Raw genomic sequence first — 23,903 nt, 5'->3', positions numbered from 1 at the left:
CAGAGTTTAGGTCTCCAAGTTTAACTCGAGAAATTTGGAAAAAAGTACGAGGAAATTCTCGTGATAAGGCGATTTTCAGCATGGTGGACAGAAGTGCCATCCTGATCAACATATTCAAAGTCCCTTATGATCCAAGGAAACCGTAGTTTCTCGCAGAGGGAGGGGGTGGGATCTCTGATAAATTCAGTTTTTTGTATAGACTAGACTGAATTTTCTATTGTAAAGGTTCAATGGATTTTTTTGAATTAACCCCTATCTTACCTTGCAAATCACCGCCCTCCAAATATACCTCTTTTCATTATCCATTTTAGCTTGGAGAGAGGAAAATAATTGTCAACTTATTGATGAAGGGTTTATCCTTTATTTTCAACTTATGAAGTTATCTATGAAGACTTTTTGGTTCCCTTTGATACCTGCCCGCACAACAATTGTCGACGTTGACATTTACATCGACTACGTTTTTTTCCATCATATAATGATGGAAAAGTGATCAATTAATTATTTAGTAGGAATCTTCTATCCATACAAAAGCCAGGTAAATGAAAAGTTTCAAGATTTTCTCACTATTTCTGATACCTCGACATGCCATCTCAACATGTAGATGTAAAATTCGATGCTCAAAACTTACATCTACAACTACATATGTCAACCAAATTTTCAGAATTAAAATTTCTGTTTTAGTGTTTAAAAGTTTAGTAAACATTCAAAAATGAGATCTTGTTCAATGAGGAAAACAAATTTTTTAGGGCATTGATGAAATTATTCACTTTTCCACAGTTTGGAGTTGTAGATGATATGATGTTGATATTGTGGATGTATTTGTTGATGTTGAATTTCACATCGACATTAACATCGACATGTCGACATGGAAATGGATTAGTTTAGTATTCTTAGATAAAGTACTGCACCATCTTTGATATAAGGAATTTCTGTATAAATTATTACATCTACAATTAGCTCGACACAGGGTCGAAATTCACATCAACATGTGGCATCCAAAAGGGACGGATGTGGACGGATCAACATTCACATCAAAATTATCATGGTCATTGTTATACAGGTGGGGATAGGATCAAAAGCACAACGCAATTTTTAAAAAAACACAACGCAATTTTGAAAAAAAGCACATCCCAATTTCAAAAAAAGCACAATGCGATTTCGAAAAGCAGCACAATGTAATTTTGAAAAAAAAGAAGCACAACGAGATTCCCAAAAAAAACAACGCAATTTTGGAAAAAAAAGCACAACATGATTTTGAAAAAACAGCACAACATGATTTTGAAAAAAAAACAAACGTGATTTTGAAAAAAAGGAACAACGCAATTTCAAATAAAAGCACAACATGGTTTCGAAAAAAAGCACTATGCGATTTCGGAAAAAAAGCAACGCGATTTTGAAAAAAAGCACATCCCAATTTCAAAAAAAGCACAATGTGATTTCGAAAAGCAGCACAATGCAATTTTGAAAAAAAAGAAGCACGAGATTCAAAAAAAAAACAATGCAATTTTGGAAAAAAAGCACAACACAATTTTGAAAAAACAGCACACCGCGATTTTGAAAAAAAGCACAACATGATTTTGAATAAAAGCACAACATGGTTTCGAAAAAAAGCACTATGCGATTTCGGAAAAAAAGCACAACGCGATTTTGAAAAAAAGCACATCCCAATTTCAAAAAAAGCACAATGTGATTTCGAAAAGCAGCACAATGCAATTTTGAAAAAAAAGAAGCACAACGAGATTTCAAAAAAAAACAATGCAATTTTGGAAAAAAAAGCACAACACAATTTTGAAAAAACAGCACAACGTGATTTTGAAAAAAAAGCACAACGCGATGTCAAAAAAAAACACTACGCGATTTTGAAAAAAAAAGCACAACGCGATTTTGAAAAAAAAGCACAATGCGATTTTGAAAACAAATCATAAAGCCATTTTGAAAAATAAGCACAACAAAATTTTGAGAAAAAGCACAATGCGATTTTGAAGAAAAAGCACAACACAAAAAAGCACAACACAATTTTGAAAAAAAAGCTATACTTACTCGATTTTGAAAAAAAGCACAACACAATTTCGAAAAAAAAATGCACAATGTGATTTTTAAAAAAAATGCACAATACACAAATTTGAAAAAAATGACTACGAGATTTTGAAAATAAGCACAACGCGATTTTGAAACAAAACACAACGCGATTTTTAAAAAAGCACCCAATGCAAATTCGAAAATAAAACGTGATTTTGAAAAAAAAGCACAACGCGATTTTGAAAAAAAGCACAACACAATTTCAAAAAAAAAGCACAACGCAAATTTGAAAAAAAGCACTATGAGATTATGAAAAGAAGCACAACGTGATTTTAAAAAAAGCACACAACGCAGATTAGAAAATAAAACGCGATTTCAAAAAAAGACACAACACGATTTTGAAAAAAAGCACAACGCAAATTCGAAAATAAAACGTCATTTTTTTACCTCCTGAGCCAATTAAAAATGGTTTTGAGTCATTCTGGAGCCGCAAGCATATTTCCAAATTTTTCTGTTTTTGCAAAAACACCGCATGAATAGGATCAAAACGAAATTCAGCGTCTATAAACGGTGGTTAACGATTTTGAGAGGTTGAAAATAAGATAAAAATCAAATTTCAGACTTGTTCGTTAACACGACGGACGTTAGCAAACATTGAATTTTTCATTTTGTTTTTCTTCAATGTGACTGCTGAAGAAAATTTTGAATTTAAATCCACACAAACGTATTTTTAAAATACGTGTTTAAGTTGAACGAAAATACGGTAAAAATCTGAGTTTGTAAGCATTGAATCCTATAGTGTGATATTAGGTAGACATTTTATTTATAGAATTTTTTCCGAAAACTGTAGAATCAGAAAATCTGCTGGAGGCTCCAGAATAGTTCGAAAACATAATCAATCGACTCTCTTGTGGCCAAAAATACGAGTACACTAGGTATAACCTTAGACCAAATTTTGGCCTTTCACGTTTATTTGATCAAATTTTTTTTTTGTGAAAAATAGATGGATTGAATCTAAAATTTCAAAATTTCATCAGAAAATGAGAAATTAATTTCAGCGTTTGAAATTTTCAAGACGTACCTACCTATTTTGGGTTTGTCTCTTGATTCCCATTAGTCCTTTGCAAGAATTATGCACCAGCTAGAATTCCTCCTTTGTTAATGGAAATGTCAACTGAGGGAAGCTTTTAAAAGCTCTTCTCTACAATTCAAATTTACCTATTATCAAAATATTGTAGCCAAACATAATGGTGGGTCCCTCATGAACGAATTTTGGAGTTTGTGGAAAGTAGAGAGAATGATTCGTCATCTTTTTTCCACATTTTAACTAATCAGATCGAAATTACATAACGTCAACAAAAATTTACATCATCTCAAAATTAAAAGCCACCCTCCCCCCCCCAAATCAACCCCATCATAGCATATTCATTTGTACCAAATTACTCGTCAAAAGCTAGCATCGTATTCGAGTTAGTCACTTTTCGTATTCGCTTCACCCATATCTACACCATATGGACTACGAAAATCACACCTCATCACATCTCGGTAACCGTTACAATCACGGAACAAACGATGACAATGTTCGCCTACAATGTAGGCCGATATTTGAAAATTTTCTATGCCAATCGACCTGAAATAAATCACCTTGTAACCCGTGGCCTGGTGAGCGATGTCCATAAGTATACTGGAGCTTTGAAGATTACAAGAGGCGGCGCGGCTCGACTCGACTCGACTATTTATCCAACACATAGTTAAAGGCGATCAACTAATCAGATAAAGAAGATTCTCCCATACGAGAAAGGACCTAATTGATCGACACGTACGCACCGAACTATATTATATTTCCTTATCTTTTCTACGTATATGATTGACGTCTTCGGATGATGATGATGAGATGGTGATGCAGCACGATGAAGCTAAAAAGCTGATTAAATTTTTCTACATTGTTTGAGCACCTCGATTCTGGCAACCACCTACGGTCTGCGACTTGACTCTCTTATACCCTTCCTGCTTCCTAGACGTATACGGCGGTCCGAAGAATGCGCCAGGAAAATTTCACTTTTCGCCGCCACGATTCTTCAGGTCTGGCTTTGGGTGACGCGGAAGGGGCACGATGATGACGACGACGTCACCAACGCTTTTCAGACGCGTTCACGGATCAAAAGACGTATTCTTAGCGAGTAAAAAAAAATGGGTAGGGGAATGGACATTTATAAAGAAAATTTTATTCGCTGACGGATTAATGCTTTTTCATCGTTCGCCTTAAAAACACATAACACAAAATACACCGCCATTCGTGCCTCTTGTGCCTCCGTCGCCATTGCCATTGCCATTGTCGTGTGTACTATATCGAGTAATGAAATAAAATCTGCTCGTTAATCGCTTTTCCTCGCGTGCTGTTTTCGTAGTCGTCGTCTCCGTTCGCGTTCGCATTCGCTGTTTTGTTGTTTACGTGCGCGATCCTCATACGTATAAATCAACGCCATGTTCGGAAAATTGTGCTTCTTCGTTGCTTTTTTAACCTACTGTTCGGCTCGTACCGTCGTCGTGAATTCTGCGCCATCGTCATCGTCGTCGGCCTCGGCTCAACCACCAAATGTTCGCGAGGGTAAATCGCTCTTGCCTGATTCGAAGCTGTCGTTTTTAAGTGATTTAAGCCAAGTTGTCCGAGTCTACGAAGAATGCAACGCCAAAGAGTTGACGCCGTGCTTGAAGATGAAGTTTATCACAGCTTTGGATCGATTGTCGCGTAAAGTCGAGCTTCCAATTACCGATCAGATCGCTTTGGTGAAGGATGAGAAGGCCGATAGTAGTAATGAAATCGATAATGAGGTGCTGGAAGCAACGCTGCCTAGATCGCTCGATGAGAAGGAAACCAAGTTGGATGAGATTATCGCCGAGAAACTCGTCAACTTTTTCTCTACTCGCAGCTTCCAGTTCAAGTTATCAGGAGTTAAGGATATGTCAAGGAGTTTGCAAGAAGGTACGTTTAGATTTCTATAAAAATTATCCTCTTTTTTGAATGCAAATATGTACCCTCATCTTGACTTCGAGATATCTACGTTTTCAAATTTCCTCATGCAATTTAATTACCTAATAACCCAGCCAAAATTCTCGAATCGAATTGAGCATCACTTGACACAATTTCAACAAACTATTCCCATCTCAAAAACAAAAAAATCTCAATCTCAAATCTTGCCTTCCTTTCTTCTCATTCTCTCACCTCAAAAACATACGTATTTAGTTACACGTATAATCAATTATTGATTCTCGTATTCTTTTAAATCAATTCGAAAGAAACAAACATGGCAATAAAAGTAAACTCTGTCTTCTTAACCAACTGATCGTAAAAACAATATACACCGAGACCGAACACCACATTCGATATTTATGCACTTGTGTTTCGATCGAAGTACGAGCCATACCTACACTTTCGTTACGATTATTATTATTGTTATTTCCTCTTATATACTTATTACGATTAAACCATATCAACAAGAGAGCAAAGCAAGGCATAAGGCAGATATTGCAAGTATAGGTAGATGAGATACGTACGAAATACGAATATATGCGCATAAATCATTTGGAAAATTACTTTAAGAATATACGTACGTATTTCCATCAAACAATCGTTGTCATTTAACGTCTGCTGCATGTGGTGGTAAATTGTACTCGTACATAAGTACGTTTTATTCGTCATTACTGATTACTCCAAATTCTATACGCCAGACAAGCAATTACCTCGGCTGGATACGAGACACCTGCTGTACTTTCTTCTATCGCACCTCTTTGTACGTACTGTGTACGAATATTATACAATTATGTGCTCGCAAAACTACCACGATAGGTACCTTATTTCCGCACATAGAATGGTACATCTATAAAAAAAAAATATAAGCAGTGATACACCACACGTCGCTCGTCAACTCTCTTTTTGTCGTCCAACGTCCGGTTCTGCAGTTTTTGTCGCGATAACTGTAAAATATGTACCAAATATTATTACCTATTTGATAGATGTTTGGTTGGCACAATTTGTTGAAATTTTTCAAGTTATCGCGATCCTTAATCAGTTCGTTGATGATTCCGAGTTGAGCTAAAAATGAATGACTAAAAATATGCTGTAGAATTTTCGAAGCATCCATTTACTTAATGCTTCGTAAAGAGATGGAAGTCTTTTGAATGAGCATCGAATATTTAACTAAATAGAATTTAGTTTCAGAGTCACTATTTCCTTTCTCTCATTTGCCATCCTTCAATCAAACATGAAAATTATATATTCTTTGACTGATTTGAAACCTTCATCATAATTGGAATTGCAAAAGATTGTCATTGACATTGTCACTATTCACATCCTAAATTTTCAGATAAGATCCCAGTAAAAAAGTTTACGAAAAAATGCGATTTTTTGATTTAAAACATGAAAAAAACTTTTGATAGGTGAAGTTGACCCATTTGATCCCTATTTTTACGTATCTGTTGAAGAAGTTAAAAAACCCCTTTCACTCGATTAAATGAACTCCTCACAAAAAAATCAAAATTCTAAAAAATTCAATTTTCAATTTCAAACATCAAAAAAGTTTAAATTTATTCAGTTGTCTTATTTTGACCTCTTTCTGACGTATTTCATGAAAAAGTTGATAAAAATTACACTCACAACAAAAAATAAATAAAAATTCGTTTGTTTTTTGAATCTTTTCGAATTTTGATTTTTTTTGGTGAGGAGTTCATTTATTCGAGTGAAAGGGTTTTTTCAACTTTTTCATTAGATACGTAAAAATGGGGATCAAATGAATCAACTTTACCAATCAAAACTTATTTTCATGTTTTAATTTAAAAAATCGCATTTTTTCGCAAACTTTAGATTTATTTAAATCAACTTTGCAACATGGTACCATCCCAATTTTTTAATATGTTGTTCAGCACGAAAAGTTGTCCATAATATATTTTTTTCAGAATTTTTGAGAGTCGGAACGATGTGAAAACTACGTTTCGAAACTTTTTGAGCTAATTTTTCGTACGAAAAAAAGTGGCAACACTGATTCTTATGATTTCATCAAAAAGCCTTTTAAAACCTCTAACTATGGGAAAATATTCCATTTTGATACGTATCGCGGTTATCGAGTAATCCACTGCTGAAATGGATGATATTTTAGGTTCACTAAAAACTTTTGACACCCCCTGGCTGCCTTTAAAAATGGGCTAGAGGGCTGCGATTAGCGCCATTGGTCATCCCTTCGGTAGGTCTTCCCACAGGAAAAATTTCAAAAAAATCGCCGAACCCCCTACCACTTGTTGGTTTAATTGACGTGGAATGACCCTGCAAACGATTGTTCAATTGTATCAGAATAAATATCTTAACGAGGCCCAATGAGTTCAAATTTCGATGAAATTGGATAAATTCGGATTTGCAATTGAATCCAATATCGGATCTAATCAGATCAGACACAATCAGATCCAATTTTATCCAATACGACGCGATCCAAACAGATCTCAAGACTTGTCCATTTGATATATGCTTGAATGCGATAATCTGCATTCAATTGGATCAGCAACTTTTTCGTGTGATTTTAGGAAACTCAGGAGTATTGAGAAAGAGAGGCAAAGGGGACACTTTGCACTTTCTGGAGGACCCGGCAAAAAAGGTCCTGTTTTGAAAGGAAAACCTGTTCTTTACTTCTCAAAACATAAATTTTTGAAATCTTCTGCTCTCCCTTTGCTCGGTCTTGTTCTCTTTTCTCTTTTTAAATTGAAATTTCCAACAAAAAAATATTCAACTTTCGAAGGTTTGAAGTGAAATAATAAACTTCTCACCTAAAAAATATCGTTTTCATGCTTCCTAAAATAGAAAATTTTCAAGAGTTTTCACCCTCACTTGAGCCTATTCTTCTCTTTTTCAAGATTACCATCCTGAAAAAAAGATATTTCAAATCCTAAAATTTTAAAATCCAAAAAAATAAACTCTTTACATAAAAAAACATTGTTTTTAGTTCTCTCAAAATACAAATTTTCAAAAGTTTTCGTCCTCGCTTTGCTCGGGCCCGTCGTCTTTTTTTCAAAATCAAAGAACTTCATAAAAAAAACATCGTTTTTAGTTCTCTCGAAATCAAATTTTCAAAAACTTTCACCCTTACTTCACTGGAACCAATTTGTATTTTTGTTTTAAAATGAAAAAATTCACATTTGAGCTCCTAAAAATCCAAAACAGAAATAAAATTTTTATAAGTCATATGAATGAGATATCAATCGGAATAATTGGTATTTTTTTCCCTATATCAGTCGGCAAATTTTCAGTTAAAGCCTCTTCCCCCTCCCCATCCAAACCTCGCTGTATAGTTTCGTCTCTAGAAATGGGACTAAATTATATTTGCTCCGCACCTGCATTGGCTCTCGATAGCCCTGCTTGTTTTTTATTTTTTGTCGTATAAATCATGTAGATAGAGGTAGATATATTTTGATTAATTGTAAGATTCAATTCGGTCCAATCATATAGAAATGGGTCTTTCTCAGACCTGTTTCGATCGCCCCATCTTTTTGAAATTAATTTGATCCGATTTTTGATTACCTACATGAAATTTAATTCAATTTTAGACCCACTCTGATTCAGTTGTATTTTATTAATTTTTTTCCCCGAAGAAGTGGATTAACCATCACAATGCCTGAGAGACGTTCAATGTATGAATTTCAAAAATTTTAATCAGAGAAGATAGATGGAATAATTAGGTTGTGAAATTTTCAGCAAAAAAAAAGGAAAAAAAAGATTTTGAGTGATCACTCATTTTGGAAATTGAGGATTTTCCTCAATTTTATCCAAACGATTATGTTTATTCTTAAAACCAAATTTTAAGATACAGGCGGAAACAAAAAACCAAACTGATATAAATTTTGTATAAAATTTCATCAGCTAAAACTGTTTTCGATTTTGTTTCTTAATTTTGAGGCCTCCAAAAAAATTAATACTGAAAAACACAAAACTTTATTCCCTTTTTTCACTGAAACTTCAGCAGCTCGCGAGGAAAAATTTTCAAATCGCAACAATATTGAAATTAAATGGGTTGAAATAACGCCACACTTTTCAATTAAGATCAAATTTCATTTTGAAAATTTCAAAAAATTCGGAGTAAGTAGGTATAGAAACTGGAGTTATTTTTAGGCAGCATCAGACTTTTAGACTCCTCAACTTGTATGGTAAATGTATCCACCTATCAATTTCAATTTTCTGCTATCCTTTTTATAATTTATTATTCAGAGTTTCATTTTTAAAAATTTAGTGATTTCTAAAATTTTACATTGAAAAAAGAAATTTACATCTCATTTTCTCCTTCACATTCAAAATTTTGGTGTTTTTCTTTCTTGCACAAAATTTTATTTGATTCAAAGTACTTAAATATTTTTCGAAGTCAGAAACATTGAAATTTTGTTAATTCTCAAAGAACTCCATAAAATACAAATTTTTCCCATTTTTTTTTTTTTTTTTTTGCAAAATTTGTTGATCAAAATTGAAAATCTCGGCGTCTTACCCCATTTTCATTCCAATTTTGTTGGAATGTGAAAATTGTTCCTTGTGAGCTGTCAAAATTATTGAAAAAAAGGATTGAGATTTTGTGTTTTGATGCATTAAATTTTTTCGTTTGCGGGTAATACGTATAGAAATATTGGGGAAAACAATGGAAACAATTTTCAGCTGATAGGTACAATTTTACAGCGAATTTCTCTAGAAATTAGTTTTGGAAGACAAAATACTTAGGTACATAAATGTTTGGAGACAATAATAGAGGAAAACCTTTGATTTCTAAAATGAGTGATCACTCAAATTCAATTTTTTTTTCAAATAGGTATCACCATCTGATTGTTTAGTTCGATCTGTCTCATAAAAATTCTTGAAATTCATTGGTTGAACTTTTCTCAGGTGTTAAAGGGTTAAATTTGTATTCAATAATTGGATCAGAAACTCACAAAATTTCTTCTTGGATAAATTTTATGCAGAATGAAGCAATAGACTGGATCAAAAATGCATTTCTAGGTTTAAAGAGCATAGGTATGTAAATGGAGTATAAAAAATCAATTTTTGAAATTTTCTGGCTTTTTTAGAAGAAAATATTTGTTGAAGTTTTCAAATCAATATTATCACTTTACTGCATTAATTCACCTAAATAAATAAATTAATTTATTATCTATTGGTTATTTTTCCCGAAAATCTTCAACTTTCATTGTTTTTCATATTTTTTTTCTTCTCTAATAAAATGTTCCACATAAAAAAAAATCCCAACCAAACACTTTTTATAATAAACCGTAAAGTATTTTAAATTTCTCAAAAAAAAAAAAAACGAACAAACAAACGTACCTAAGCAATACTTTTCCTAAAAAAAAATCAATATTAATAATGAAAAATTCATTAGCCAGCCTATTGTTCGATGATTTTTTTTGGGGTGTTTATAATTACAAGATTATTACACCCGTAAAAAGGGGCGGGGGTTAGATTTGGTTTGTGAGGTTGGTGTTTTTTATTAGGGAGATGAATTTTTGTATTTCAGAGGGTTCGTCAGGGATAATAGGTGGGTTTTCTTTTATCTGTAGTATAAGTCTGTTTTGTTTCAGTTGAGGACAGTTGAAAAGTACGTGTTGAATGGATGTGGGTTTGTTTCTGCAAGATTAGCATGGGGGTTTTGGTTCTTTTCGGGATAGGTTGTTATGTGTAATTTTTGTGTGGCCTATTCTTAGTCTAGTAATGAGGATTTCTTCTTTTCCAGGGGAGGGTGAAAACGGACTATTTATCCACCTACCTATTGCTAATTTAATTTTGAATTTTTTGTGACTCAAGTCATCGAAATATACCAAATTTTTTTCTTCACTTTGAAATTTTATGTTCAGTTATTTTTATCAAAAGTACAACTCGTATCGACCATTTTCAAGCCAAAACTATCATCAAGTTACTGCAAAAAAAATTTATAAAAATTTCTTCTGAAAATTCTTCTTGGCAAAATATTTGCAACATAAATCATAAATCATGATCAATAATAAATAGATCAACATAATAGAGCTATATTCCCCAAAATATTCTCACTTTTCGATGAGGCAAGAGATCAAATCTGAAAATACACAAAAATTGAGTTATGGATAAATAAGTGAAAAATGTATTCAATTTTTACTGATTTAATCGGTAAGGTAATAATGATACAATCGTCTAGACAGCAGCTAATTTCAAAGTGCCTGATTTCAGCCATTTTTCCCCAGGCATTCGGTGGAAGAATTTAGAATTATAGGTATTCATTCATCAACGACTCAATTTTGTCTGTTTTATCTCTGGAATTAAGAAAATTGGTTTATTTGAAAGAAAAACAGCTGCTGAAAAAATTCTATCAATTATATTCACAAATCGTTGTCGATAATTTTGACGTCATCCCAAAAACAGTTTGCTCCTCTCCCTTTCCACTTCGTATAAAAAATAAACTCGTGAAAAAATTATTAAATTGCTTCATTTTGACAGTATCAGGGCAAATTACTCCCCATGTCTCTTTTTACAACTCTGGCTGAAAGATCTGCAGAATTGGCTTTTAAAACGGCAGAAACGAACTAAAAAAGCCACATGATACCTTCAAAAAACGTAACAGAAAATTTTTGAAATCTCGTAAAGAATATTTTCTTAAAATCCATTTCTTTGGTCTTGTGTCAATTTTGAAAAATCGATTCCATCATTCTTTTTCAATCTCTGCGTAGCTGAAATTTCTTGAATGAATCAGTGAAAATTTTCCATCTAATGTCACTAAACGTTTTTGAATCTTCGACATACTCCATATCATCGCATGTACGTACACTGGAGTATTATCACAGAAGTATCGCCAGCTATGTAATTTTTCTGGAAAAACTCGATGTAAATACTATAATTATACGCTGGGCGTCTGTCTAAAGCCTTTTATTCTCATGTCCACTAACCAGGCCTACTTATATCTATAGTAGGAACCTACAGATATGTACTTAAATGTCAAGGCTGAAATAACAAGTAGGAGTCAAATGAATAGTGGCATTTAGCTCTATATCTAAGTACTTACCTACCCAATAAATAAGCGAACATTTCATTTTATATCTGAGCGAATAGGTACTGCAAGCACGTTGACGAATATACAGAATTCATCTGAGCAACGGACGCGACTACCCTGACAACTTCCGTTTGAAATTATCACCGTGTTGAGAAATCGATCACGTATTTTTCATTCATTCTATACCTATAGTATAAAGGCAGCAGGAATCATAATATATATCATATTTAATACCTATGACTTATTTTTCCCATCTGTTCGTTTGTTAATCATCCGATTTAACGAGCTGAGTCGAATCACGAGAGCAAAATACGAGTACGAGGATCTACCTAGCCGAAGTAGCGAGACCGCATCACGTGTTCGATTTGATTTTTCATTTATCGATTAATGTGTTCTCTCGTTGCAAAGATAACTGCAGACACAGAGATACGCGGATACGGATACGGAATCAATAGCGATATTATAAATTTCTTTCGTCGAATTGCTTGACCAGACGACGACCATGCACCACTAATTTCGCATTCTTGTATCTACGATGAATTACGCAACTCTATCGATCAACATCGCAATTTTTCGTTCGAAAATCTCTCGTCGTAAGAGGAGCTTTCTCTGATGTATTTGTCGATCGATCGAACGATGCCCCATTGATTCATCGTCACAACATGATGAAGTCATACAAAATAATGTTATCCAATTAATCCGTTCGTCGTTGTTGCTCCTATAGGCCTACTAAGTGAGAAAAATTAAAAAATAATACAGTTAACTCTTCATCGTCGCGTCGAGTGAAATGTATAATAAAATTATTCAAATTATACAACAAATTTCGTCTCATCGATCGATTTTCATCATCATCGTGTTGATAATCTCACTTCGTCCAATTAGTTTAAAGAAGAATATTAATTAATTAAACGAAAAATATCATCGAACCGTTACATATATGAATTGACGTCTGCACGAATAAAAACGTACGATCAACCACAATTAAATTTTTAAAAATTTCCAACGCTTTTAATAGCGATGACACCTTAGAAAAAAAATTACAACTTACTCGTACAATAAGAGGATGATTTTAGAGTATAAAATTAATCCAGAACTACCTCGTGCATTCTTTCACTGCACCCTGCTGCTGTTTGGTGGGAACAATGCATTATATATCTATATAGCTGAGGTGTAATTATACTAACAGTCGTTTGTCACGGAGCACTTTTTATACACCTTCGTACGTATTTATATGTGAGTGGTCTAATGTGAAGATTCATTTTTAAAAATTGGTTCCACATTTTCTCATCTATTCGGATCGACTGATCTTGCGATATTTATCCATACAGATATAAGTGCATACACGTAGAATTACACTTCGACTTTGAAATACTTGCTCGGTCGTTGGGTTTCATGGTATGAGTAGGCCTATATACTATATGTATAATACAACATATACCTACGTACTAGACAGGCTTGAATTAACAATCAGACATCATGTGAATCGTGTCAGTACACTCCAAATAATTCAGTCTTCGTTCCATGAACATGAATGAATGCTTGAGTTGTTGTGCTGTTGCGCCCGCACTTGCACCCGCACCCATGGCTCGTACATTGTACAACGTACGTAGGTCTGGGTACTTTGGTCCACTTCAATAAAGTACTCATTAAGCGGATCAAGTTCATTATAGCCTCATATAGATATGTGTTCCTTTGCATTTGCACTATAGCAGGTACCTATTGTAGAGATAAGTGAATCGAGATAGGTAATTCATTAAAAAATATGTACCTATCTACCTACGTATACGCTAATGCGATTTAACGCGACAATGATTCCTGTGTATAGTTGTTGGACGTTATCATGGTTCGTCTTTCGACCGCGGCATCGTTAATTCCGTCAGATCAATTAAATATGTAGCAGAGCACATTAGCAATCGAGGTATACATACGTCCTACTTGTTAATACGTTAATTACTCCTTGTATTTTGACGCTGCTGAACACCGAGCAACTAGTTTTCTCCACGAGCTTTTGCTTTCATTTTTCTTTATTAGAATTTCGATTCGCTTTACGATTATATACGTATGTAGGTATTTTTTCGAATGACTTCCTATCGATATCTATGCTCATTATACGATGAACTGAAAAGAAGGCGTACGAAGGTAGGTACCTGTCCTGGATTTTTATTTGAGAATTCCATTTTGGAAAAACCAACGCTCGGGTCGTTGATCATTCTCAACAGGTTAAAATACCCCTGAGACAGTCTGCCCAACGATGACACTCATCTTACCTATAAGATTCAAAAATCTGAAAACTGTTCAGAAAAATGATTATCTATATATGTACCTTGAAATGGATTTTGTGACCTTTGAGAACTCTCATTGAACATATTCAATTCAAGATCTTTAAAATCAACAATAAAATCAGTATTTTGTCAAATAAACACCTAAACACCAACTGATTCTTGTATTTTGGTGCCGTTTCACTCCTAAGAGGATATCGTGACTATACGATGCCGCAGCAGCCACCGTTTCTGTGACCTACCTGTACAACAATGACCATGCTAATTTCGATGTGAATGTCGACCCATCTACATCCGTCACTTTTGAATGCCACATGTCGATGTAATTGTCGACTGATGTTGATCTGCATTTGTGTTGACAATGGGCTCAACACAGGGTCGAAATTCACATCAACATGGGGCATCCAAAAGTGACGGATGTAGATGGATCGACATTCACATGGAAATTTATGTCGACCTCCTGCTTCATAAAATTATGAAATTTGAGTTTAAGAATTTAAAATTTTTTTCCCAAAAATGATTTTCTCTGATGTGGCTATTGCTCGTGCTGAAAACAGCATCGATGCAAAGTTCACTTCCAAAGAAGTACAGACGAAGAGTCTGTATAATCAAAAAGTTGAACAGAAATTCCCTATATCAAAGATGGTGCAATACTTTATCTAAGAGTACTAAACTAATCCATTTTCATGTCGACATGTCGATGTTAATGTTGATGTGAAATTCGACATCAACAAATGAGTACCTTAGAGTCAAACCCAGAATTCTCCACTTTTCACCATTTTGAGAAAAATACAAAAAACTGATGGAAGGTGGGAATCAGTAGTAGCAGGTTTCTGATCTCGCCTATATATAGTGCTTCAGGTAACAATCGAATTGACAAAAAAAATTTTTTTCAAGTCTTTCCATAGCAGTAATTTACGATACCATTTTGGAGAATTCTGGTTTTGACTCCAAGTCTGTAAAAAAAAATCGAAAATACACGAAAATGCATGATAAAATGAGGGATAATTCTAGATTCAAGTCTGTTGAAAGTATCTCAAGGTTGTTTATAGTCGACTAGAATGAAAAAAAAAAATTTTTGAAGTATTTTTTTCAAAGTTTGACTCGAACCCGGTACTTTGGACCCCCTAACCATCATGGTATTGAATGGGGTAAAATGTTGAATGGCAATTGATGCGTACCTACTAACTGTACCCAAAACGACCACAATCTCATTTTTGAAAATTTTGGTCATTTTTCCGAATTTGACTCTGACGCGGGAACTTTGGACCTCCCCCCCCCTGACTGCGTCATTGTGTAAGATATGTAGGTAAAAACGGAGAATGGCTATCGATGCGTACCTACTAACTATACCCAAAACGATCATAACCTCATTTTTGAAAAATTTGGAGAATTCTGGGTTTGACTCTAAGGTACTCAAATACATCCACAATATCAACATCATACCATCTACAACTCCAAACTGTGGAAAAGTGAATAATTTCTTCAATGCCCTAAAAAATTTGTTTTCCTCATCGAACAAGATCATATTTTTGAATGTTTACTAAACTTTCAAATTTCACATCTACATGTCAAGATGGCATGTCGAAGTATCAGAAATAGTGAGAAAATTTCGAAACTTTTCATTTACCTGGCTTTTGTATGGACAGAAGATTTCTACTAAATAATTAATTGATCACTTTTCCATCATTATGTTGGAAAAAACTAAGTTGATGTAAATGTCGACATCGACAATTGTTGTGTGGGTAATACACCAGATCCCTCCATGTCTGTTTTGGGTGCTTTTGACACACCCTGGGAAGCTGCATCCAATGGCCTTCCAGATGGAGTCTGTCCATCTCATGGGAGAGCATCCGCGCCCTACTGCTCCCTTCACCTTGCTTTGAATGAATAGGGACTCCATTGCATCTGCTATTGGGACATGTCTAAAGTATTTGAGGATTCAGCTGAGTACCACCACAGTCAACCTCTTCTGGACACCAATTTCTTCCAGGACAGACAGGGACACATTAGTCCTCTTTGCCATCTATGGGATCTGAAGCATTCTCCTCCAGCACCACATCCCAAGCGTGTCAATTTTTCTTCTGTCTCCTTTGCGTACTGTCCAGGTTTCTGACAAATAGAGAAAAACTGAGAAAACCAGAGCGTTTACAAGCCTTATCTTCAGAGTCTTGCTCACTGCTGCATCTGACCATTCGGACCCGTCTCTCACGTAGAGGGCGCTAGTGTGCCTATTGTTCTAGAGTTCAGACGGGGCTTTCTTCTTAACCCTTTCTTATCAGTCATACTTTACCAAAATGTTGGATTTACGAGTTAAAAATGAAAATATGATTCGGTCATGATTAATATACAATATTAATTGTAAAAATAGTGTACATTGAATATTTTTCAGTTTTAACCCTCAAAATTAATTCTTTTGTACGCTGATATAAAAAGCCCTATCTGAAAAATGTAAACATTTGCCAGGTCACTAGCGCCCTCTACGCAGTGCCCAGTCCAAATAACATTACCTTAATGCCAAATCCCTGTTTGTCCATCAAAAAAAATTGTCTTTTTGGGTCAGTGATAAGACTCAGGGATGCCCTGAGTTGAAAAATTTGCATCTGAGTGCAGTAAAAAAGCACCACAAAAGATGCACAAAGCCGACTGGTGTTCAATCAGAACTCAACGAACCCTTTCCGAGCGCATCCAAACCTTATCAGTGATGAGTAAAATCATACTTTTTTTGTATGGACATACACAGATTTGGCATTAAGGTAAGGATATCTTCATCAGGCGAGACATGGCGCTTTGTGTAATTTGGGCTCTGCATTTTATCTCGGCTTCACTGCCTCCTTTGTTATCAATAATGGATCCCAAGTACACAAATTGATTCACCACTTCAATTCCCTCAATTTCCTGTATGTATTTCAGGCGAGTTGTTCTCCCATTGATTCAAAATCATGATCTTGTTGATTCACAATCATGATCTTCTTCTTCGCTTTATTTAACAGCAAGCCGCATTTTGCGCTAACCTCTTCCAGGCATTTCAGAAAACTGATCATACTTTTTTTGACGCTTGAGGCGATGAGGGCTGTGTCATCAGTGTAGTGAAGATTTGACATTCGTACATCTCCGATTGATACTCCTCCCAGTCATTCGCCTGAGTCATCATCATGGGCGTTTTTTTGTTACAATTAGCTGCAGAGTCTCTCGACCTTACCAGTTCAATTTTGAAATAGTTCTGAAACTCCTTGACTGGGCTCTGCTCTTAAGTCATGTTTGTAAAAATAAGTCGAGCCAGAAAGCCCCCTCTCCACCCCCCTCTGTTTTCAAAATATTGAAGAGTACATGGAAAGAACCAGACAAGTCACTCAGAATGCTCCAGTTTTACAGTGCATTAATACTAATAATGACTGGAAATAAGGTGCACCGGGGCAAGTCAGAATGATTTTTCACAATGTCAACTTTGACCAGCTGTTACTCCCCTTCTAATGAACCAATATGGATCAAATTTATTATGTAGGTTCCCAGAAGGGTTCTTAAATTATGGCGAAAATTTGAGCGCGATTGACACAGTAGCTTTCGCTCAGTGGAATAAAATATAAACTGTTCCGACTTCCCCCAATGGGGGGAAGTCAGAACAGGCTAAACTTTGCAGAGGCGCAGATCACAAACGGAGCGTCCTAGAAAAATTGCTTAAATACAAAATTGTAGAGAATTAAATTCTCTTTGAGATCACTCTCATCAGATTTTCACTAGGACGCATGGTTCTTCCGCTATATGCGAAAAACTAAGAAATAGAAAGTCTGTATTTTAGAACAAATTCAAAACAAGTTCAAAACAACAACAAAATACAATTGAACCAAAGACATCTGAAATGAAACTGAATCGCAAAAATTTTTATGCCGTGATGAAGTAGGGGTATTCCCCTCAAGTCACCTTTAGTGGCACTTCGCCAGATATAAACCTCTAGGCGCTAGAGCAAGTTTTATAACTTACCCCGAATACTGACCTCCCCCCCCCCCCGTGCACCTTATATCACAAAAATAACATCCCACAAACACAACTCGAGTAATAGGTAATACATAGAAAGAAACTCAAGTGATACGCGAGTTACAAGTTGAAAAGTCGTATTTGGTTTCAGCTCATTTCTCACTCCTCTACTACTTTTCAAAGACCATTTTTTACTAAGTACAAAAATCGAATTTTTCTAAAATTTGAGTGGACTACATTTTTTTACTCTTCAGTGTAAATTTAATTCTACCCTGATCTAATTTTTGAAAATTTCCGACTCATTTAGTTTTTTTCTGTGTGCTCTTCTATAAGAAAACCGAAAAATTGTAATTTTCACATGTTTTTCACTTTCTAATCTTCAGATTCGGTCCTTTTTCATCAGGAATACTGTTGAATATTTTTCATCCCACCGCATGATGAAAAAGTGGAAATTGGTCACCTTCTAAAAAAAAAAAAATTAATATTATTATAAATTTATCTATTTTTTTAAATTTTAATCCTTGGATTTGGTGCATCTTTATCAGAAAAGCACTACCTATACATTTTTTCGATTTTCTCCCCCCCTCTCCTCCTCACTTCCACCACAAAAAAATTAATCTTGGTCCCTCCATCAGTTTCTAAAAATTATTTTATTTATTGAAAGAATGTGATTTCATGGTTATTATCAGGGCTCGGATTTTTATGCTACAGCATGTTTTTTGTCATTTTCAATAAAATGAGCCTAATTTGTTGGAGCATTTCATTTTATTTTCGCATATACTACATAAAAAAACACATTCTCGGTCATTTTTAAGGGAATTTTTCTGGTTTTTAGAGGATTTTTGACGTTTTTAGGAATATTTTATCCAATTATTTCAAATTTTTGTACCTGTACTTGGCTAATTTTTCATTTTTTCCATCAAATTTTTTAAATAAAATGAGGTTAAAAACGAAGTCAAATTTTTCATATTTATTTTTATAATGAAATAAAACACTGTTTGATATTTTTCAATAAAATGTCATTAGGGAATATTCTTATGCTTTAAAGCACTTTTGGCACTTTTTTTTTAGAGAAATTTCAACCACATAATATGTTTAGAATTTTTTTTAGAAAGAATATCCGAGCCCTGGTTATTACGTATTTACCTTGATTTTTCAAGTTTTATTCCAACTGGATGGTGTGTAGAATTAGCCAAGGTTATTACTTGATGAATCGAGGTATATGTAGATTTCAATAATTGATCACTTTCGGCGTAAATTGGCAATTGTTCATGTAAAAATGAAACATCCAACAAGTAAAGAGGGGTTTCTCGAAGAAAATTCATTTAAAAGAACTATGAAAGGAGATTAAATTTTTGAAAAAAGTAGTACCAATTTCTTTCAACTTTGGAGGTTTTTGTGAAGGTTACCAACAGTGAGGGGGGCGGAGAGAGGCAGGAACTAAGGAAAGGTTTTTCTTGAAAAAATAAATATGTAGAAGTATTCCACTATAAGAGATGAAAAAATATTCGAATAATTTGTACCTATTACAGACATCAATTTTCATCTTTTTCGATATTTTTCAACTTCTGAAGCTTCATGCAAGCGAACAACATCAATTGAAGGATCAAGATAGGGGTTTTCTTGAAAATGCGGTTATTTAAAAGTTTCCTGTCTAGAAATGAAATATTTTTTATAAAATTGGCACAGATATGCTTTTTTCATTTTTTTTGTCTATTTTTTTCGACTTTGAGGGGCTTTACTATCTTATACGTAGTATAATAAGGGAACCAATATTATTTGGAAGACCACAGGAAGTTTTTCTTGCGAATGTGCTTAGGTATTTGAAAAGATTCTGCCCATAAATGAAAAATTTTCAAAAAAATTCCTCAGACATCAATTTCATTTTTTCATATTTTTTTATTTTTTACAAATTTGCCAAGATCGTTTGGAGACTCAACGAAAAATGTTTCTTGAAAAAAGGAGTTATGTCGAACTTATTCTAATGTAGACATGAGATATTTTCAAAACATTTCCCCTGATTTTGATTATTCTCATTTTTTCAGATTTTTCAACTGAGGGACTCCTTTTTAGGGGGCCAATATAGTTTGAAAAATCGGGGAACGTGTTTTCTTGACAAGGGGTTTGTTTAGAAAAATTCTGATGCAAAAACAAAGAATTTTGATCAATTGAATTTTAGAATTTGGTTTTGATTTTTTTTGAAGTATAGTATGTATATTGTTAAAAGTTCAAAATTTAATATAACCTCGGACATTTTTGATCAAATAGAAACTCATATAATTTGCACTTTCAATCCTCCTCCTCCCCCCCCCCCAATTCAATCTCATCATATCTGAACATCTTCAAACAAGTATTTTGCTTCAATGTTACACGATAAACCGTGCACCAAGCAAGCTCCTGCCAATTCATCATAAATACATTGTTATTACACTCCTAAGCTACATATGTTGCCTACTCTCAACACCTTATTTTTCAATTTACTACAACTCGACTCATACGTGAATTTTTAACCGATTAAACTCTCATTCAATCATTTTTAATAATTTCCTTTTCTCTTCTAATTTTACAGAAGGACGTAAAAAGAACAAATACGGCTCGCTCATGATGATCCCGTTAATGATGGGAGGTTCGATGATCCCGATGGCTCTCGGAACACTAGCTTTACTGGCCGGAAAAGCTTTAATAATCGCCAAACTCGCCTTAGTTCTATCGCTCATCATCGGCTTGAAAAAATTACTCACCAACGACGACCACGCTTCCTCATATCAAGTAGTCAGCCACGGCGGAGGTCACTACAGACGAAGCTTACAAGACGACGAACTCGCCCAATCCATGGCTTACAGAGCTTACATTCCACTAACGCCAGAAACCTCCACATCGCAATATTCGTCGTGAAAATAACACTCCCTCTCCCCTTTCCCTTTTTTTTACCCACATATCACTTTCCTTTTTTTTTATTTTTGAATAATTCGACTATCAAAAAAAAAAAAAAAAAATGATATAACACACTGGCGCGAATGAAAATACCGATTTGTAAATAGAAAAGAGATAAGAAACGCCATACTAAAAGTTACCGATGGGTCGTTACATTATGCAAAAGATTGTAACTTAGTAGATATACCTATCTTTTAAGTTCGCCATAAGAAAATTTGGTAATTATTGACGAAGATGAATTGGATACCTACCTACGTATGAAGAGGTACATTCAGAAAATTTGATAAAAATCTACATTTTTATTATTTTTTTTTTTTTTATTACAAAAATCTCACAATTAGCAATTGGTTTTTATACCTTATGATTTTTAATTTATTGAAACTGAATTTTTCATCATTTATTTTTTTAACATTGAAAAATTCAGTGAGATATAATTTGTAAATCTACACTGTAAATAGTTTTTAATTTATTGAATTTGTATTTATTACTTAAACGAGTTTATTTAATTCGAATTCCTCCCTTAGCCCTCCCCTCCCCCCTCATAATTTATTTCCATTAACCTGAACACGTGTTTCATTATTTTGTTCCTTTAACGTAAGTTCACACTGCAATTAACGTACGGTTTATGTAATGTAATGATATGATACTATCAAGTACGAATTATGGGCAATTGAGTATAGGTAATTCATTTATACGAAAAATAGAAAGAAATAGCTGCCTACTTCGATGAGAAGATCTCATACCTATATGTAAAAAAATAATTTTAAATTTTAAATCCAAATAAAAATGTTGAGATTTTTTTTTTGAAAAGTAACATCGTTTTTTTAAAATGAAAATTATTGTAAAAAACATTGAATGTGCTCATTGCCCATAGTCATGTTAAACTTTCATGTATTGTGAACTTTCATATAAAATAAAATTTTTATTTATTGAGTCTCAACTTTTTTATCACGTACTTAAGTGGTTTTTTTTAATAGCAAAACTAAGAGACGAAAACAAAATTTGCCACTGTATCTTTGAAAATGAAAATTCATGAGGCAAATTACATAATAATGTTTTTAGAAAGTAAAAATAAAACCCTCGTTTTTGAACGCAGGGACTAGTATCCAGTGCAACGGATAAGGAGTAAAACTATTTCATGAGAGCTTAGAACCAACCTCCAAAATGGAAGAGCAACGGGCAGATTTTGGTAAAAAAAGTCGTAATTTAAAAAATCCCCCCCCCCCAATGAACATGAAGGTACTTTGAAAATTAGAACACCTTTCACTTGTTATTGTTTATATGTACCTGACGTTGGCTTTAAAAGTCATTGAGAAATTATTTTTTTGACAAACATATTAGAAAGAAGGGTGGATATAGATAATGAGTTTTAAAATCTCAAAAATAGTCTATTAAAAAAATTACAAGACTTTCGAGTTTATTCGTAGGTACATGAAAAATTTGATTTCTAAAAACCTTACCCTGAAGTACTGGGCTTTGAACTTGAGGTTTAACGTAAACAATGGGAAAAATTGAGAAAAAATGTTCGTGAAAGTTGTTGAAATTGTATTAAACAGTCAAATTGATTTGAAAAAAGAATAAGAATGTGAAAGTGAAATGATTTTCAACAAAATTTCTTCAAAAATACAATTTTTTTAAAATAAAGTATTCGTAATTTTTAAGCATCTCATTGGTATTGAAAAAATGTCTACGAGAAGTGACAAGAGGATTTTTCCCACCAATATTAAGGTAAAAAAAAATATAAAAATATACACCAGAGTTAAAGTAGGTGTTGATGCAATTCGATTCCTTCTCTTCATTGAAACAGTAGATCTGTTTCCTTTAACATATGGCTTAGGCAACCTAGTCTACTCATACTCCAATCTTATGGTAAGTTCCTGACGGGTCATTCCACGTCAATTGGACCAAGAAGTGGTAGGGGGTTCGGCGTTTTTTTTCGAAATTTTTCCTGTGGAAAGACCTTCCGAAGGGATGACCAATGGCGCAAATCGTAGCCCTCTAGCCCATTTTTAAAGGCAGCTAGGGGGTGTCAAAGTTTTCAGTGAACCTAAAATATCATCCATTTCAGCAGTGGATTACTCGATAACCGCGATACCTACTAAAATGGAACATTTTCCCATAGTTAGGGGTTTTGAAAGGCTTTTTGGTGATATCATAAAAATCAGTGTTGCCACTTTTTTTCGTACGAAAAATTAGCTCGAAAAGTTTCGAAACGTAGTTTTCATTTCGTTCCGACTCTCAAAAATCTTGAAAAAAATATATTATGGACAACTTTTCATGCTAAACAACATATTAAAAAATTGGAATAGTAACATGTTGCAAATTTGATTTTAAAAAATTCAAAGTTTGCGAAAAAAGGCAATTTTTTGATTTAAGACATGAAAAAATGTTTTGATAGGAAGTTGACCCATTTGACACAAATTTTTACATAACTGTTGAAAAATTTGAAAAAACCCTTTCACTCGATAAAATGAACTCCTCACAAAAAAAATCAAAATTCGAAAAGATTCAAAACATGAACGAATTTTCATTTTTTTTTTTTTTTTTTTTGTTGCGAGTGTAATTTTTATCAACTTTTTCATGAAATACGTCAGAAAGAGGTCAAAATAAGACAACTGAATAAATTCAAACTTTTTTGATGTTTGAAATTGAAAATTGAATT

General features: G+C 33.9%; 1 protein-coding gene and 1 long non-coding RNA gene across 2 annotated transcripts in view; one reads left to right on the top strand and one right to left on the bottom strand.

The window, feature by feature from the left end:
• The window catches only part of LOC135841868 (uncharacterized), a 312,604-nt gene that overhangs the window by 23,496 nt on the left and 265,205 nt on the right, over positions 1-23,903 (bottom strand). The window lies entirely within an intron of this gene.
• On the top strand, positions 4,260-22,181 carry LOC135840411 (uncharacterized). The gene is made up of 2 exons (XM_065356938.1): positions 4,260-5,002; positions 20,877-22,181. The coding sequence occupies exons 1-2, from the start codon at positions 4,504-4,506 to the stop codon at positions 21,200-21,202; spliced, it is 825 nt and encodes a 274-aa protein (XP_065213010.1). The 5' UTR covers positions 4,260-4,503; the 3' UTR covers positions 21,203-22,181.

Source organism: Planococcus citri, chromosome 3 (assembly GCF_950023065.1).
Source record: "Planococcus citri chromosome 3, ihPlaCitr1.1, whole genome shotgun sequence".
Classification (NCBI taxonomy): Eukaryota; Metazoa; Arthropoda; class Insecta; order Hemiptera; family Pseudococcidae; genus Planococcus; species Planococcus citri.
Note: the sequence above shows the minus strand (reverse complement) of the source record. Positions and strands in the feature narration are given on the sequence as shown.